At 46.6% G+C, this 19,348-nt stretch overlaps 1 protein-coding gene across 3 annotated transcripts in view; it reads left to right on the forward strand.

Annotated features, from left to right (window-relative positions):
* The first annotated feature begins 2,200 nt into the window (after window positions 1–2,200).
* The window catches only part of PACC1 (proton activated chloride channel 1), a 37,875-nt gene continuing 20,727 nt past the window's right edge, over window positions 2,201–19,348 (forward strand). For 2 of the 3 annotated variants that reach the window (XM_036101753.2, XM_036101755.2), the window contains exons 1-2: window positions 2,201–2,381; window positions 6,191–6,287. In XM_036101753.2, coding sequence (XP_035957646.1) covers window positions 2,346–2,381; window positions 6,191–6,287 — 133 coding nt within the window. In that variant the 5' untranslated portion in view covers window positions 2,201–2,345. Of the gene's footprint in view, window positions 2,382–2,610; window positions 2,634–6,190; window positions 6,288–19,348 lie in introns of those variants that run through there. The other variant, XM_078078149.1, reaches the window with a different exon arrangement.

Raw genomic sequence — 19,348 nt, forward strand, 5'->3', positions numbered from 1 at the left:
AAACAAGTGAATAAACAAAAAGCAGAATCAGACCTATAAGTACAGAGAACAAACTGACAGTTGCCAGAGAGGATGGACAAAATGGGGGAAGGGGAGTGGGAGATGCAGTTATGGAATGAATGAGCCACCGGAAGAAAAGGCACAGCATAGGGAATATAATCAATGATCTTGAAATCGCATTGTGTGGTGACAGATGGTAGCTACACTTGTTAGCACAGCACAACCTATAAACTTGTTGAATCACTATGTTATACAGCTAAAAATAATGTAACGTTGTGTTACAACTATACTAAAAAACAAAACAAAACAAAACTCATCCAAAAAAGAGGAGGATGGGGAAATGGACATCTGATTTGACAACTCTGAGGTCATTTGTGACCTTGACAAGCATATTTCAGTGGAGTGGAGAGGATGAAAGCCTGATTCGTGTGTGCTCATGACAGAATGGGAGGAGAGGCCTTGGGAACAGCTGGTACAGAAATTTCTATTTATGTGCTCATGGCTTCTCCACTCTAGCATGGAAGAGCCAGAAGGGCAAGGACCTGGGAGTATCCCATTTGTTTCTGTATCCCAGTGCCCAGTGCTGTATTTGTTAAAACCATGTTAAATATTGTACTAGGATCTCCTTCAAATGTGGGACTCTGTAATTTTCCAGTTTGGTCAAAGCAACAAAGAGTAGAGAGGATCGATAGGGCTGGACTAGATTTTTCTGTTTCTTTCCAGCTCTAAAAGTCTATGATTGTGTGACCTGTTCTATCAACCAGCCTTGCATTAATACAGCTAGGAATCTAATGAGTTGTTTGTTGTCATTTGTATTTGCAAGCAACTGTTAAATGGCTGGAATAAGTGTTCCATTCATACATTGAACATTGTTGAGTACATACAATATGTTAGGTGCTATATATATGGTCCCATTAAAGATGCAAGACCAGGGAACCCAGGATGGGGGAGGGTGGTCAGAAGAGGCCAGGGAGGCCTCCCTCTATTAATACTCTGGAGGTCCAGGGGGCTTTGATGTGGTTGGTGCTACTGTGGTTGCTGCTGAAGAGGGAAGAGCCCCGAGGGGCCTGCTTGCAGGGGCTTGCAGAGCTGCAGCTGCCCAGGACACAGAGCAGCATTCACCAAAGCATAAGCGACCTCTATTTGCCTCACCACTAATCAGCCGGGGGTGGCCACACAGAATAGCCGGTCGCGCAGTGGGAGGATGGGAAGATGCGGTCCTCAGATCCACCCTGCTACAAGGCAAACATCATGTTCTCTACCACATTCAGGACAGGAGGCTTCTTCTGCGGGGGAACAGAGCTTTTGGTTTTTGCTGCATGATCTGTTTAGGTTCTCAGTAAGGCCCTGTGAGCAGGGCAGGGTTTAGGCATAGAGAGGAGGGATCAGGGTATTACAAGACCTGCGGGAGGAACACCTGGGTGGCTCAGTCGGTTAAGCGTCTGCCTTCAGCCCAGGTCATGATCCTGGGGTTCTAGGAAGGAGCCCAGCATTGGACTCCTTGTCCAAGGGGAGCCTGCTTCTCCCTCTGCCCCTCCCCCCCCCGCTTGTGCTCCCTCTCTCAAATAAATAAAAGCTTAAAAAAAAAAAAAGACCTGTGGGAGAGGGGCAGAGCCAGGACAAGAACCTAGAGGTCCTGACTCCAATTGTCTGCCTAGGAATAATGGAAAGTACTTGGATTCTGTAGTCTCTTCCTGGATTAAATAATCTTCATTTCAAAACAAAACAAAACGAAAAAACACTTCATCACTGCCCTGCCCAAATCCTTTCTGAAACAAGGTATCTCAGTTTCCTTATCTGTAAAATAGGGAGCAAAACGTCCGGCTCACGGGTTCCTTGCAGGATCAAGGGCATAATATGAATGAAAGTGCTTTGTAATATACAAAGTGCTCTGCAGATATTTATTAATGGTTATAACCCACCAGACTGCCTCTTGCAGTCATAGATTAGGCTCTCCCACTCATCTGACCTGACCTCTTTATTCCACTTTCGACTCATTTTCTCCGTCCCTCCTCCTCTAACAAAAGAGGAAGTGGGAGATGAAGAGAGCACGTGAGGCCAACGCCTGGCTTAAACGTGGCTTTGGGTAGCGCGCAGGCTTTGCAGCTCCAGAGTTGCTGAGAGGTGCCTCTCGCCTCTAACTACATTTCCCAGCAACCTTCCGCGGCTCCAGCGGGAGCGAGGCGCATGCGCCGAGTGCCGCCCCGCCTGGTCTCGGGGCCGCACCTCCGAACCGGTTTTGCCTCGCGGAGCCGGCAGCTTCAGGTGCTGCGGCCGCAGTCTTCGCCCCGCCGCTTCTCCCGGGCCGTAGCGGTCTCAGGTGTACCTTAGCTCGGGTCAGTGCCATGATCCGGCAGGAGCTCTCCACATCCTACCAGGAGGTACAAGGCAGTGGGGGGCGGAAGCAAAGTTTCCCGTGGGGCGCAGGAGCGGGGTCCCTGGGTCTGGGCGGGTGGGGTGCGGAGGGCGTCCCGGCGGGTCGAGTGCGCTTTCCGCGGAGTGCGGCGGGGGAGGGATCCCCGCGTGCAGAGGAGCGGCGGAGCAGGAAGGAAACGGGACGCCGAGCCTCCTCCGGATGCCGCCAGCGCGGGATGGAGCCGGGCCCTGGAGGAGCCGCGACCCGTAACCGGCAGGTGAATGATTAAAGCGGCCTCGGACCCAGGCAGCAGCGTGCCGGCCGGCCTTGACCTCGGCTGTTCTTTGCAACAAGTGGAGGCACGGGCGCCCTCCTCCCAGCTGGAACGGATGTGCAGGAGGCATTAGCCCCTCCGAGCCCCAGGCCTCGTGGCCCCTTGCAGGTGTAAATGACAGGGATAATTAAGTCTTGTTTGGGGGCCCGCCTGACTTTGCAAAGGTGCTTTCGCCACCCAGGTGCTTCTCGCTGGGCTCGGTTTTTCTTAACAGTCTCACCTCCTCCCACTACGTTAAATATCAGTTTCCAGCTCTTTGTCTCTTTCTTGTTTGTCCTGAGCTACAGGCTGCGGTTCCAGCTTTCTCTCAGACCTCCTGACTCCCCGGAACTAGTGAACTGCTCTCCTTCTCCTCTCAGGTCCTACACCCTGGTCATCTCTGGTGATCATCCTCCCCTGTGCCCCGCACGGTGGTCCCCTCACTTGCAAGTTCAGTCAGTTCCACATCTTCAGTCCTCAGGTTTGTGTCCCTGTGTCTGCTCTGGCCAACTGAGATGCTGTGTTACCACCTCTCCCTTTGGTGTCTCCCATGCTGTGCAGATTCCTTTTGAGGCCCTGCCTTGATCCCACAACATCCCTTTTTACAAACACCTGATGCTGCCCTTGATCTACCCAGAACAGTCCAAACTTAGCAGCTTTCAAAGCTCTCTGCACAGGTCAGAGCCATATCTTCAATTATCTCTCACCCACCTATATTCTAACCATGCTGGAAACTCATTGTTTACAAATGTGTGCCTGCTTTCCTGTCCCTTTTCCGCTTTCTCACACTGTTTCTTTTTCTTTAACTCTCTCTCAAACTCCATTGGTTAAAATTACACCATCCCCCCCATCATTCAAGGAGGGATCTTAAGTCCTATGTGCTCCATGGAGACTAACTTCCCAGATCAGTCTAGCATTCTACCTGTCCTCATATGTACTTCCTGCTGTCTTGAGCAATACTGACCAGACTATTGATGTACATTCCTCTCTTTGTAAATGATACTGTGTGGATAAAGCAGATGGCTTAGCCCTACAGTGGAAGGGGGGAAGCCGAGTTGATGAGATTTGCCTAGGGCTTGCTATTTTTAGTATAGGACCTGGTCTGGAATCTGACTTTGGGACAAATTTCTATATTTCTCCTACCATCTCCTTTATCCAAAAGGAGCCAGATGAATTTTAACCAGTGCTGTGGATTCTGTGGCCCCTAGATTCTATACCCTAGAGGAATTCCCTCTGAAAGTTTTCAGGTTTATAGGGAGTAGAGCATAGTGGTTAAATACTATTTTGAAGTCAGAAAGCCCGTGTTCCTATCCTGGCTCTGCTTTTGGCTATTTGTCAAGTCACTTAAATTTTCTGAGCCTCAGGTTTCTTTGTTTGCAAAGGAGGGTAATGATAGGCCTTATCTCATATGCCAATGAGTTGGTATATGGAAAATTCTTAGCTCCATGCTAGGCAGGGAGTGACCCCTCAGTGAATGATGGATCTTGTTAATAGGGTGCAGGCAGCTCCTGCTTCTAGGGAGCTTTGGGGTCCTGGTTTGTAGGATCACGTTGCTCACTGCCCATACATAACCCGCAGTATCGCCTTTTCCAGCAGGGCTCCTAAAATGCTTATTAAAATATAGGCAGTTATCCTGCTTGCAGGGGCAAGGTCAAAGGTGGAGTCACTTTCTATTTGGGGGCACCCCAAGATGGAAGACACTGCAAGGACCCTTCCTCTTACCTTCTTCAGTGGCTCATTTTGAAGTCCCTGTCTCTTGCTTTGTTCAGAAGAAGGAGGCCTCCCAGAGAGTGGCCTGCATCTATCTTGCCTGGATCATTCTGAGAGTAGACCTAGCTCTGAGTTAAGTTTCTTTGCTGAAGGGAGATTTTGGCTTTGGGGATGGGGCAGGCAAGGAGTGGGCTCATTATGGCTGCAAGTAGTCAGGAAGGGAACTGGGTTAGGCCGAACCGGGGTAAGGCTTGGATCAGAGAACTCTGGGCCTTCCCAGAACTAACATCCTTCTTTCTCTTTGGCCAGTGAGAACTCTTGGGACCTCTTGCTCTCGTATCTCATGGTGTCTTCTCCAGCCTCCCAGCCCTCTCCCACGTGTTGGTTTTCTTGTGAGCTTGGAGGACTTTAAACTGGAGGTTTTACCTGATTCTAAGGGGCAGGAGTGGAGGCATAGAAAGCAAGATGGAGGCGCTTGGCTGGCTCAGTTGGTAGATCATGTGACTCTCGATATCGAGATTGTAAGTTCAAGCTCCATGTTGGATGTAGAGGTTACTTAAAACTAAAATTAAAAAAAAAAAGAGAGAGATGGAAGACCAGTAGTTACATGAGAGTTTTATTTTAACCCAAGTCTCTTGGAGATTAATTTTTAGTGAAAATGTTTTGAGACCTTAAGTGTTGACACTGTGAACCTAAGAAAATAATTAGGAAAGCTATCCCCTTTCCCTCCCTCCTAATTCAGTGATAGGTCCTCTAAATTCTGGTCTTGATCTCTCTTGCCCTCTTCCTCCTCAATGCTATGAGAATTGTTGGTTATCATTGTATCCTTTTTGCCCCCTACTCTTCTCAGTGGCATTTCCCCCATTTGCCAGGTGAGAACGCAATGAGGGGAGGCTGAAGTTGCCTGCCACCAGGCTGTTAATTAGCATCTGTCTCTGGGATGGACCGCCCTCCCCATTTTGTTCTGCCGTTTGCAGCCTGAGTCGGTGGACATGAGCCAGAGTCCTGGGGAGCTCTGACACCAACTTCACTGTTTCCTCCTGTCTCTCAGCAGACTCTTAGCTGCGTTTCCTCCTCCTCTGGGAAGCCGTTAAGATCATAGGCTTTGGAACTAGACCAACTTGGATTTGACTTCTGGCTCTATGGCCATGGAAAGCATTGTGGTTGAATTGTATCCCTCCAAAAAGATGTGTGAGGAGTGGTAACCCCTAGTCCCTCAGAAAGTGTCCTTATTTGGAAATAGGGTCATTGCAAATGTAATTAGTTAAGATGAGGTCATCCTGGAGAAGGGTGGGCCCTGATCCAATATGGTGTTCTTATAAGAAGATGACCACGTGGAGACACAGAGACACACAGAGACTCCGTGTGAAGGTGGAGGTGGAGATTGGAGATGAGATGCATCTACAGGCCAAGGAACACCGAGGCTTGCCCACCATTACCAGAAGCTAGGAGAGCGCCATGGAGAAGATTGTTCCTCACAGCCCTCAGAAGGAACCAGCCCTGCCATCACCTTGATTTCAGATTTCAAGTTTCCGGGACTGCGAGGGGATCAACTTGTGTTATTGTGAGGCACGCTGTCTGTGATGCGTTGTTACAGCAGCCCTGGGAAACCAACAGACAGGAAGTTATGTGACTTTTCCGAGCTTCAGTGTCCTCATCTGTAGAATTGGTATAACACACCCTGCGTCATGTGACTCGTGTGTGTGTGTGTGTGTGTGTGTGTGTGTGTGTGAGACACCATTGAGAGGCAGTTTCTGCTTTCTCAGGGCTGATGTAGCTGAGCAGTTTGCCCTCTTTGTCTCCCCCTTCAGCTGAGTGAGGAGTTGGATCAGGTGGTTGAGAACTCAGAGCGGGCGGACGAGCAGGAAAAGGAGACAGACAGAGTCCAAGGACCAGGAGTCTTACCAGGTAAGTGGGTTCAGTGCTCGGTCACTCTCGTAACTGGAGGCCCCGGCCCGGGGGCCTTGCCGTCCGGGTACCTGCGGAAGAGGGGGAGCCCCCCTGCCCTGCGCCCTGGTGTCCGGTCTCCAGTATTGCCCTCCTTTCAAAGCTATACATATTTAACCAGCCTGGGGACGGAGCACGTGTCCAGGCCAGCATCTGCTTTTTTCTGTGCTCTGGTTTGAGCCACTTTCTGAGGCCAGGCTGTTGTATACAATGGATCTCTGCTCTTCTGTTTGTTTTTCCCTAGGAGGCGGTTGAGCCTCTTAATATCGGAGTCACTCACTTCCCAGGGCCCTCTAGGAGAATATCTAATAGGCCTCACCCCCTGGACATCAGGCCTCCCCAGGATCGTCATGCAGCCAGGCAAGCAGGGTCCCATCAGTCGGGCGGCGTCCTAGGAAGTCTTACGGTCTTCCTCAGAGCAGATACACTCTGCTCCCTTATGTGATGTCATTTGTAACACTTGACTTCCCAGACCACTTGCTCCTTCGAGCCGCCTTCACAGTCTCCTTCCAGCTCTTGGGTGTTATTTATTTTTTTTTTTAAAGATTTTATTTATTTATTTGAGAGAGAGAGAGAATGAGAGACAGAGCATGAGAGGGAGGAGGGTCAGAGGGAGAAGCAGACTCCCTGCCGAGCAGGGAGCCTGATGCGGGACTCGATCCTGGGACTCCAGGATCATGACCTGAGCCGAAGGCAGTCGCTTAACCAACTGAGCCACCCAGGCGCCCAGCTCTTGGGTGTTAAATGGTTGTCAGAGGCCCGCTTGTGTCTCTGGTGGGCGGTCTCACCCAGGCCAACCTCCCTGCTCCCGTCAGTGCTTGCTCACACGCAGCACCACGTTCACGCTCCTAGCCTGGAGGTTACCTGTAAGCTGCAGACTTACATATGCTGTGTATCCAGATGCCCACTGATAGCTCTGCTTGGGTGTCCCAAAGGTACCCTAAACCCAAAGCTGACCTCATGATCTCCCCCTCCCAGTGTGGCCCTCTTCCAGTCTTCCCTGTTTTGGGGAATGGAACCCACCGCCCATCCAGTTGAACCAGAGAGTCATTTTCTTCCCCTTCCTTCCCTTCTTCCCCTTTTGCTCTGCTGTTCAGCCTCGCTGGCCTTCTTTCATTTAGGCCTCACTCCCTTCCCCCATCTGGCCTTTTTGTTGTTTTATTCCTCTGCCTGGAATTGTCTTCCCTCTGTCATCCAGTCAATGCTAATCGTTCTTCAGCTCTCAGCTCACTCACAGTTTTCTACAAAACCTCTCTGACCTCCTGCACACCTCTCCGTTGTAGTCATCCCTGATGGAGCGGCGTATTTGTTTGCCTGGCATTTGATGAATGTTGGTTCTGCTCGCCATGTAAGCTCCATGAAGGTAGACACTGGTCCGTTTTGCTCACCGTCTTGGCCCTGGCCATGCAAGAAAGATGTGTTGAATAAATGAATGAGTGAATGGGGCCTCAGCCTGACTCCTAATTTCTTAGGTGGATTGAGGGAGGTGGGATTCTCCTCCTCTTGATCCTTGCATTTATAGGGGAGGGGAATGAGAGAGGATCTTCTGGGATTGTGCCTAATCTTTAGAGAAGACTCTGTAGAAGGAGGGAGGCTGGAAGAGGAGCTGTTTACTGACTGCTTCCTCGGGGCCAAGCTCTGTCCTCCCCATTGCCCCATTTAATTTTCACAGCTTTCACTTCCTGGGAGGTGGTCATCCTGATTTTGATGGATGAGGACCTGAGGCCCAGGGGAGTTAACGAAAGTATGGAAAGATCACATGGCTGATAAACAGACCGGATCAAGCTCTCTCTGACCTCAAACTCTTTCTATTACACCAGTGCCTTTTAAGAAGTATTTTAAGCATTCTTTTATTAAAGCCTCTTGCGTAAAAGGTGGTAGCACGCTGCACCCCCTGTGACTCTCAGCACTGCTTCCGAGGCCCGAAAGCCCCAGGGAGAGAACAGTACCTTCGGATTTGTTTGCATTAGCTCTGTATATTAGTTTCTATTGTTTCTGTAACAAATTACCACAAACTTAGTGGCTTAAAACAACACAGATTTATTATCTTACAGCTCTGGAGGGCAGAAGTCCAAAATGGGTCTCACTGGGCTAAAATTAAGGTTTCAGCAGGACTGAATTCCTTTCTGGAAGATCTGAGGGAAAGTCCATTTTGATGCCTTTTCGAGCTGCTAGGGGCTGCTTACAGTTCTTGGCTCATGGCCCTTTTTCCATCTTCAAAACCACCCGTGGCCAGTTGAGTCTTTCTCATATCTTACCGTTCTGACACTGACTTCTGCTGCCTCCTCCATGTTTAAAGAGGCCTGTGATTGCACTGGGCTCACCTAGATAATCAAGGAAAATCTCCTTGTTTTAAGGTCAGGTGAGTGGCAGCTTTAATCCCACTGCTGCCTCAATTTCTCGTCACCATGTGACTTGACCTATTGATAGTTCCAAGAATGAGGAGGTGGACATCTTTGGCGGGTCGTCATTCTGCCTGTTGCGCACCCTGCACTCTGCCCTCTTGCCCCCAGTCAGGAGAGGATGGATGGAGATGGCCGGACGAAGAGGAGAGAGGCCAGACTTGGAAAGATGAAGCATTCTTTTGTGTGTCCTCTTACAGATAAGTGCCAGGCAAACTAGGAAGTGGCCGTGATGACCTTTGGCCTTAGTTTCTCTTTTGCCTCAGATTCTTGGGGCCTTAAAGCGTGAGGGCAGTCCGAGCAGGAAGTCAGACCTCAGGCAGAGCAAATTTTGGGTAGTTACGGGGCACCTGGGTGGCTCAGTCGTTAAGCGTCTGCCTTCGGCTCAGGTCATGATCCCCGGGTCCTGGGATCGAGCCCCGCATCGGGCTCCCTGCTCGGCGGGAAGCCTGCTTCTCCCTCTCCCACTCCCCCTGCTTGTGTTCCCTCTCTCGCTGTGTCTCTCTCTATCAAATAAATAAAATCTTTAAAAAAAAAAAAATTGGGGGGTAGTTCCGTGGCCTGGCAAGAGCCTCCCCTGCTTTCGGGGAACCCTTCTGGGTGCATCTCCTTTGTAGACCATAGAAGATCCAGACTCTGAAGTCTCAGTAGTGAGTTGGCCCGAACTTGATGACCTGATAGACAACTCTCAGAGCTCATTTCCTGCCTTCGAGTCCTCTAACAATAGTACAAATAGTAATGATGACAGAGGCCGCCATTTATTTATTGGGTGCTTTCACGTTCTAGGCCTGCATAGGGCTTTGCATATATACTTACACATGTCATCATGGCCACTCCATGAGGGAGATGGTCAGTCCAGAGGCACAGAGAGGTTAAGTAATGTGCTCAGAGCTTATGAGTGGCAGGGCTGGGATTTGAACCCAGGGCTGCCACCTGGGGTGTCCTGACTCTGGCTCAGTTTCTAAATCAGTTGCTTTCCTGCTCCCAGGTCCTCCCCTTCTTCCACCAGAGTCACTTCTGGACTCCTTCACGTGTTACGCCATGTGTTAAAACCACAAAGAGGGCAAATGAGGCAGGGTTTCAGGAGCTCAGGACATGTAAAGAGAGAAGGCAGTTTACCCAGGGAAGAACTTATCCCTCCTTCTATAGAGCCTGCTCTGAACAACCTAATGAGGGCCTTTTCTCCCTGTTAGGTGTTTTCCTAGCCCTCAGTACTTTTCCTTTGTAGAATTTAGCACAGTTGAAAGGGCACACTTATTGAATATAATTCTTTTTTTTTCTTAAAGATTTTATTTATTTATTTGACAGAGAGAGAGAGACACAGAGAAGCGACACAAGCAGGGGGAGTAGGAGAGGGAAAAGCAGGCTTCCCACTGAGCAGGGAGCCTGATACGGCACTCGATCCCAGGACCCTGGGATCTTGACCTGAGCTGAAGGCAGACGCTTAACCAACTGAGCCACCCAGGCGCTCTGGTTCTTTTTTTTTTTTTTTTTTTTTTTTTAAGATTTACTTATTTATTTTAGAGAGCACAAGCCAGGGGCAGGGCAGAGGGAGAGGGGGAGAGAGAATCCTCAAGCAGACTCTTTGCTGAGTGCAGAGCCCGATGCAGGGCCTGATCTTACCATCCTGAGATCACAAACTGAGCCAAAATCAAAAGTCAGATGCTTAAACAACTGAACCACCCAGGCGCCCCTTGAATATAATTCTTTAATTAGTCATTACCAACCTCTTGGGCCTACCCCTGAGTTCTGTGAGGCACTCCCAGGACTTTGTCTTTCCCGCCCTTCATTGTAACTCTGATGCTTAGCTGAGCACCTGGCCCGCTGTGGGTGCTCATTATTTGTATTTATACTTTAGGAGGGGGACGTGGGGATTTGGAACAGGAATGTATGTCATCTGAGCAATTGGAATGAATGATTGAGGGTCAAGGAAATGGTAGAGACAAGTGCTTCAGAAATGGATGAAAGGGGGCTGGTTAGTGAAGGGAGATTAACCTGAGGAGGGGGGTTTCCCTACACAGGCCAGTAAACGGTGGCTACTGTCATCATTGGGTGGAAAAGAAGGGACTGGCCAGGGAGGAGGGATGCCAAGCGCAACCATGGAGAGGTCGGGATAAAAACAGGACGCGTTGGAAACTGGGTAGCACCGTGTGGTTGGAATGGAGGGTTGGTGAGAGAAGTAGAAGCAGATGAGGTGGAAGGACAGATTGGGTCAGATTAGGGAGGGCTTTGAGTGGCAGGGTTTAGCCTTTAGGGAGCCGGGAGTATTTAATGGGATTGGAGCAGAGCAGTAAGAGGGGTAAGTGGTGGTGCTACTGGGCTGGGTCGGAGGCGGCGTGGTAGGCTGCTTCGCTGTCGGGGAGCGGGAGAAGGAAGACTTCAGAGAAGACTCAGGCTTGAAGTGGGGTGAGTGGGAGAACGTAGACATACAGACATACAGTCCGGAGGGGTGAGCAGCTCGAAGAGAAGGCGCTCCTGTCCTGCAGACACATGAAGCTTCAGTGGATGCGGTGTGTCTGGGCTGACAGGGCCCAGAGGCTGAGAGAGCTGATAACCGGCGTAGTGCAGGTGGGAGCCTTGATGAAGGCCTGGGACCGCGTGTAGAGGCAGCTCCGGAGGCTGAGCCTCGAGGAGTGGCCACATTTGGCGGCCAGAAGAGGAGGTAGAGCCGGAGCCGCATGGAGGGCCTGGAGCTGGGAGCCACAGCACAGGAGGCCGGTACTAGGATGCTGGGCCTGCTGCCATTGGGCAGCACAGGGTCAAGTTAAGCACCCAAACGTTCAGGATTATACTGCCAGTTTTACCCTCTGAGAGAAATAATTCCAGTCCTTAATCTGAGAGCCTCAGTCTGTTTGTTTGCTCTCCGTCAAAGGAATCACAACCACTTATTCTCTTCAAAGGGAGAAATGAGACCAGACATGCTAACTGAATAAGCAGTTTATTATATCACAGTTGAAATAAAATTGAGGAAGGCACTTGGCTAGTTAGTCATTACAGTCAGTTCTCCGTGGAAACAACTGTATGTTAATAGAATTGACAAAGATCAGCAACCAAAGGACAAAATACATTGGATCTCCTCAAAATGAAAAACCTTTGTGCATTAGAAGACACTACCAAGAAAGTGAAAAGAAAGCCCACAGGATGAGAGAAATTTTCAAATCATATGACTGATAAGGGATCTGTATTTAGAACACATAAAGAACTTTTATAATCCAATAATAAAAGGACAACACAAGTAAAAAATGGGCAGAGAATCTGAATGTTTCTCCAACACAGATGACTGATAAGCACATGAAAAGATGCTCAACGTCATTTGTCATCAGGGAAATGCAAATCTAAACCACAGGGAGATGTGTATCATTGTGTAGCCTTCACTCCTATAAGGATGGCAGTAATCAATCAGATGGGCAAGTTTTGGTGAGGATGTAGAGAAATTAGGACCCCCCATAGATTGTTGGTGGAAATGTAAAATGGTAAAATTTTTTTAGTGGTAAGATGTGATGGTGTCTTGTTTGAGAATTGGAGTGCCGCATGTGCTACTGGGGAAAACAGTGGCAGTTTCTAAAAGTTTAAATACAGAGTTACCATGGGACCCAGCAATTCCACTTCTAGGTATATATCCAAGGGAAGTGAAAACTCATGTCCACACAAAAACTTGAACATGAATGTTGACAGCAGCACTATTCGTAATAGCCAAAAAGTGGAAGCAACCCAAAGGTCCATCAGGTGATGAATGGATAAATAAAATGGTATATTCACACAATGGAATCTTATTTGGCAATAAAAAGGAATGAAAAACCAATACATGCTACATCATGGATAAATTTTGAAGATCTATGTTAGGTGAGGGAAGTCAACATGAAAGGTCACAGGTTGAGTGATTCCATTTATGTGACCTGTCCAGAACAGGAAATCTATAGAGACAGGAAGCAGGTTATTGGTTGCCAGAGACTAGGAGGAATGGAGGAGTGATTCCTGATGGATATGGAGTTTCTTTTTGGTTAATGAAAACATTCTGCTAATTACATAGTGGTGATGGTTGCACACCTTGTGAATATACTAAACATGTATTCATTTTAAAGTGGTAAATTTTATGGTATGTAAATCATATCGCAAAAACCCCACAAAAACAACAAACCCACCACATCACTAAAAAGGGAAAAAAAAAAAAAAAGGAGCCAGTTCATTCTTCGCATTCAGAATGTATTTTGGCGCCGGGCTGTTTGCAAGGTAGAGTTTTGCAGGGTTACAGTGGACAATCAGTTCCCCCTACCTGGGAATAAAGGTCCCACTGTGTTTGCAGAAGTTGAATGACTCGTCACACATCCCCTTACATTCTGGGGCAGTTCTGGGTTTTGGAAGCAGTGCTGTCATGGGTTTTGTAAAACTCACAGATTTCCTTTCCCAAGAAAATCTTGTGCATTATTTTTGACTGTCTACTGTCATGGGTTTGCATTCATATAAAGGATGTATACTTTTATTTTTTTTTTAAAGATTTTATTTATTTATTTGACAGAGAGAGACACAGTAAGAGAGGGAACACAGGCAGAGAGAGTGGGAGAGGGAGAAGCAGGCTCTCCGCCAAGCAGGGAGCCTGATGTGGGGCTCGATCCCAGGACCCTGGGATCATGACCTGAGCCAAAGGCAGACGCTTAATGACTGAGCCACCCAGGTGCCCCGGATGTATACTTTTAAAACACATCCAGCTTGCCCCAGAAAAGCCAGTGTTTGGTTTTTCTGACTGCAGAGTACATAGGACATTTTGTCAAATGTCCAGCACCTTTTTTTATTTTTTTAATGGTAAGATGGCATGGTGTCTTGTTTCAGAATTGGAGTGCCACAGCGTGTGTGGATGACAAATAGTTTTACGGTTTTTATTTAGCTTACATGCCGATTTGTGGACCAAGAAAAGGCCGGTAGAGAAGCTCACTTTGGCTTGAGTGAAACAGAAGAGACTCTTGGACAGTGTTCCCACGAGGGTAATTTGTCTAACTAGTTCTGCCAAAGAAATCCAGGTGATGCAAATTGTCATGGGACCTTTTTGTGCCTTAAGTTCATTTTTTTTTTTTTTAAAGAATTTTCAAGAAGATGTAGGGGGAGATTCATCTCTTTCCCTAACAAAAGGTATCATGAAAGCGGAACATTTCAAATCATGTTTACGTGGCTTCTGATAGAGTGAATACTTGCCCACGAATGCGTTGTTATTCCTCTTCATTGCATGGTTTAGCCAGGATGAAATAGTTGACCTGAAAATGTCCCGAGCTTCTCCTTGGCATGAAGTTATATTCTTTCAATCAGATCTTCTTTTGTCCTTGTTAGTGACTGGAACTAAGTACTAGTGTTCGCCGCTGTGGAGGGAAAGAACATTGACTAGGAGTCGGGACCTTGGGGCTCTCGTTCTGTGCCTGTTAGACTCTGGGACCTGGATCACTGCACAAAGAGTGGGTTTAGACCCGATGGCCCTTTAGGTCCCTGCCAACTCTTAAAAATTCTAGTCAGATGTTATACACCAAGTCAGTCACATCAGAGTTCCTTCAGTTTTGTCTTGGGATTTTTTTCAGACCTCGTTTGGATATTGAAAGCTGGTCCTTGTTGCCAGTTAGGAGCAGCTCATGACAGGGAATGTTCTTTAACCTACCGTTTTTTGAAGTGAACCTGTGGGGGGCACCTGGATGCGTCAGTCGGTAGAGCATGCGACTCTTGATCTTGGGGTCGTGAGTGCAAGCCCCATGTCAGGTGTGGAGGTTACTTAAGAAAAAAAGTCTTGGGGCGCCTGGGTGGCTCAGTTGGTTAAGCGGCTGCCTTCGGCTCAGGTCATGATCCCAGGGTCCTGGGATCAAGTCCCACATTGGGCTCCCTGCTCAGCGGAGAGCCTGCTTCTCCCTCTCTCTCTGCCTTCCTCTCTGCCTACTTGTGCTCTCTATCTCTCTGTCAAATAAATAAATAAAATCTTTAAAAAAAAAAAAGTCTTGAAGTGAACCTGTGGTCCCACATGGGCCACGGGAGGTGGGAGGAGTGCCTTCCGGGCAGAAGAGTTGTGGGTAGGTCCATGTGTACACAGAGCGCTACACTTTGGGTCCTGTGACCCTGCAGCCCAGCTACACAGGACTGATGAGGGATCGGCGCCTGAGCTAAGGGGAGCCACCGGCAGGCTGGGTATGAAGGACAGCAGGGCCCTGTGATGTGTGTGACAGGGCCTCCTGTACCGGATACTCGCTGGGAGGGGGACTTGGCTGGTAAGTGGAGAATAATAAATATTATTTATTTAACAGAGAGAGACACAGTAAGTGTCTCTAGAGAAACACGGAGAGCGGGCAGGTAGCAGAGCCACCAGGGAGCAGAAATCGACACTGTCCCTAATAACAAGAAGCAGTAAAAGCTGAATCAGAGACAAAAGTTGAAAGAGACTTGCTTTAATTCCTCTTGGAGAACTAGAGCTGCCACCTGCCACGGTGGCTCTCGCTCAGCTGCCCCAGGGGCTTCCTTCGGGCTTCCTGGTTCCTCACTTCTCTTTGTGGCTGTCAACGTCCATTGCCTCAGTGCCCTCTTCTTTACTGCCTGAAGGAACCTCGTAGACACTTCTGGGAACTTGCACTTCCGTGTAATGTAAAAACTTTCTAAATATTTGGCCACGAATAGCAAGGCACACCAGTTGCTTTAAAGAGTTCCACATGCCTGGGATGCACTGCTCTTCTCCTACAGATGAAAGGTAGCTAGTTAGCACTGCAAGACTTTGTTCCTCTATTCTTTGGGTCATTCAGTCATCTAGCAGGCATGGAAACATTACATGCCTACTATGTGAAAGACACTGTACTCTGCCTCTCCTCTGTTTTGTTTTGGGCATTTTTTTTCTAATTTATCATGATTCAGAGATGATAGTGCCGTGGTCTTCATTTTTGCTGTCTTCATCAGTGAAAGCTTTGTTTTTTGAGGGGTAGAGGGTACATTCCATTTCTCTAGTAACATTAATGCATTAAGTGGGCACTCCGTAATGCATTTTGCAACATTCTCTCATTCCTTTTAGACATGCTATAAAGTTGAAATGATTATTTCCTTTTCACATGAAGAAAGTGAGGCTTAGGAGCACTAACTAACTTGTCCTGGGTCTCGGAGTCGTCTAGCAGAGCTGGAGCCCAAATCTCTGATGCTAGAGCTCATGCTCTTAACCACTTGGCTGGATATCTGGACTTTCAATTCAGAAAATAAATGAATAATGAACATCAAATTATTTCTTCATCAGAATCCTCCTGGTTCTTTGGGCATAGGGCTATGTGACCTCCACAGAGCCTTTGCTGATCTCTGCCCTTCTCCCCCCACCCATACTTCACTCCAAGCGAAGGAAATATCACAGTTTACATCCTCCTGTCCTCCTGAGTTCTGTGGTACTTTTAGCACAGACCATCGGTCCTCCTCTCTTGGTATCTCCCTGAAGCACCTAGCACAACATCTTGCACACATAGTTGGTGTTCGATGCATGTTTATAGAAGTATAGAATGAATGAATGAATTTCTCTAACCTAAGACCCTTTGATAGTTTTATGCTGATCATGCTTTTGTGCTTTTAAATAGAAGAAAATGTAATAATTATGAGCAAATACTCTTATATCTTTGGATTTAAAGTTCATTTTTTATAGGGAGCATATCGTTACATCCTGTTTTTAATCCAGGCTGACAGTCTTTGCCTTTTAATTGGAATGTTTAGTCCATTTACACTTTTTAAGTTGTAGTTGACAACAGTTATAGACTGATATAGTTATATTAGTTCCAGGTGTACAACATGGTGATTCAACATTTGTACATGTTACATGGTACTCACCACAGTAAATTGCCATCCGTCACCATACAGAGTTACTACAAAATTATTGACTGTATTCTCTATGCTGTACTTTTTCATCCCCAGAACTTACTTTATAACTGGAAGTTTGTATCTTTTTATTTATTTATTTATTTATTTATTTATTTATTTTTAAAGATTTTATTTATTTATTTGACAGAGACAGAGATAGCAAGAGCAGGAACACAAGCAGCGGGAGTGGGAGAGGGAGAAGCAGGCTTCCTCTCGAGGAGGGAGCCCGATGTGGGACTCGATCCCAGGACCCTGGGATCATGACCTGAGCCGAAGGCAGACGCTCAACGACTGAGCCACCCAGGCACCCGTTTTTTTTTTTTTTTTTTTTTTTTTAAAGATCTATTTATTTATTAGAGAGACACAGCAAGAGAGGGAACACAAGCAGGGGGAGCGGGAGAGGGAGAAGCAGACTCCCCACTGAGCAGGGAGCCCGACGTGGGGCTCGATCCCAGGACCCCGAGACCATGGCCCAAGCCAAAGGCAGACGCTCAACAACTGAGCCACCCAGGCACCCCCCCCCCCTTTTTTTTAAATTTAAAATGTGTTTATGGTTTTCCACTCATTTTGATTCAGGTTGCTTTTAGTGCTGCTTCTGTCTGAAGGAGCATCCTTCTGGAAGCTTTGCTTTTCTTCCTTATAGGTTGACAAAGGACAGGCAACACACAAAACTGCTGTGTTTGTGCATGGCTACAGATGGTGGTGATTTTATAGCACCCTGGGCATTTCACGTCCATGAAGTAGGAATTACAGCGCTGCACCAGGCGCTGCTGCGTATGCTTCCGCTTCTCTTCCAGGGAGGGATACAGGAGGTCCTTGCAAGGGGCATGTTCTTGTGGGGAGGTTGTCACTGCTAGGAAGGCCTGAAGTTTGAATCTCTTAGTTCCTTTTTTGTTCTCTTCTGTCCTTTTTAGTTCTATTTTGCCTATCACCCCCACTCTTCTCCCCTCTGGCGACCTCCAACTTGTTCTCTGTATTTATGAGTCTATTTCTGTTTGTTTTGCTTTTTAGATTCTGCTTATAAGTGAAATCATATGGTATTTGTCTTTTTCTGTCTGACTTAATTTCACTTAGCATAATATTCCCTGGATCCATCCATGTTGTTGTGAATGGCAAGATTTCATTCTTTTTTTATGGCTGAGTAATATTCCACATCTTCTTTATCCATTCATCTATTGCTGGACACTTGGGTTGTTTTCACATCTTAGCTATTGTAAATAGTGCTGCAATAGACATAGGAGTGCATATATCTTTTTGAATTAGTGTTTTTGTTTTCTTTGAGTGAATACCCAGTAGTGGAATGGTAGTTCTATTTTTCATTTTTTGAGGAACCTCCATACTGTTTTCCATAGTGGCTGTATCAGCTCCTTCCCATCAACACGACGTGAGGGTTCCTTTTTCTGCACATCCTTGCCTACACTTATTTCTTGTGTTTTTGGTACTAGCTGTTCTGACTGGTGTGAGGGGATATCTCATTGTGGTTTTGATTTGCATTTCCTTGATGATTAGTGATGTTGAGCATCATTTCATGTGTCTGTTGGCCATCTGGATGTCTTCTTCGGAAAATTGTCTTTCAGATCCTCTGCCATTTTTTTAATCTGATTTTTTGGAGGGTGATACATGAGTTGAATGCGTTCTTGATATATTTTGGATATTAACCCTTTGTTGGATATATCATTTGCAAATGATATTTAGTAGGTTGCCTTTTCATTTTGTTGATGGTTTCCTTTGCTGTGCAACAGCTTTTTAGTTTGGTGTAGTCCCAATAGTTTGTTTTCTTTTGTTTCCCTTGCATAAGGAGACAGATCCAGAAAAATGTTGCTAAGACCAGTGTCCAAGAGATTAATGACTATGTTTTCCTTTAGGAGTTTTATAGTTTCCAGTCTTAATTCCATTTAGAGTGTACTTTTGTGTATGTGTAAGTTGTATGGTGTAAGAAAGTGGTCCAGTTTTATTTTTTTGCATGTAGCTGTCCGGTTTTCTCAACACCACGTATTGAAGAGACTGTCTTTTCTGCATTGTATATTCTTCCCTCCTTTGTTGTAGATTAATTGACCATATGCAAACATTTCTGGGTTCATTTCTGGGCTACCTACTCTGTTCTGTTGACCTTTGTGTCTATTTTGTGCCAGTACCATACTGTTTTGATTACTATAGTTTTATAGTAGAGCTTGAAATCTGGGATGGTGATACCTCCAGCTTTGTTCTTTCTCAAGATTGCTTTGTCTATTCAGTCTTTTTTGGTTCCATACAGATTTTAGTATTCTAGTTCTGTAAAAATACTATTGGTATTTTGAAAGGGATTGCATTGGATCTGTAGATTGCTTTGGGTAGTATGGACATCTTAACAATATTAATTCATCCAGTCCATGAGTGTGGTTATCTTTTCATTTTTTGGTGTTATCTTCAATTTCTTTCAACAGCGTCTTATAGTTTTCAGAGTACAAGTCTTTCACTTCCTTGGTTAAATTTATTCCTGGGTATTTTATTCTTTTTGGTGCAATCATAAATGGGATTGTTTTCTTAATTTCACTTTCTGCTACTTTGTTATTAGTGTATAGAACTGCAACAGATTTCTGTATGTTAACTTTGTATCCTGCAACTTTACTGAATTCATTTATTATTTCTAATGGTTTTTAGTGGAGTCTTTAGGGTTTCCATATACAGTATCATGCTATCTGCAAAAAGTGACAGTTTCACTTCTTCCTTTCCAATTTGAATGGTTTTTATTTCTTGTCTGATTGCTGCCGCTAGGACTTCTAGTTCTGTGTTGAA

Source organism: Halichoerus grypus, chromosome 7 (assembly GCF_964656455.1).
Source record: "Halichoerus grypus chromosome 7, mHalGry1.hap1.1, whole genome shotgun sequence".
NCBI classification, from domain to species: Eukaryota; Metazoa; Chordata; class Mammalia; order Carnivora; family Phocidae; genus Halichoerus; species Halichoerus grypus.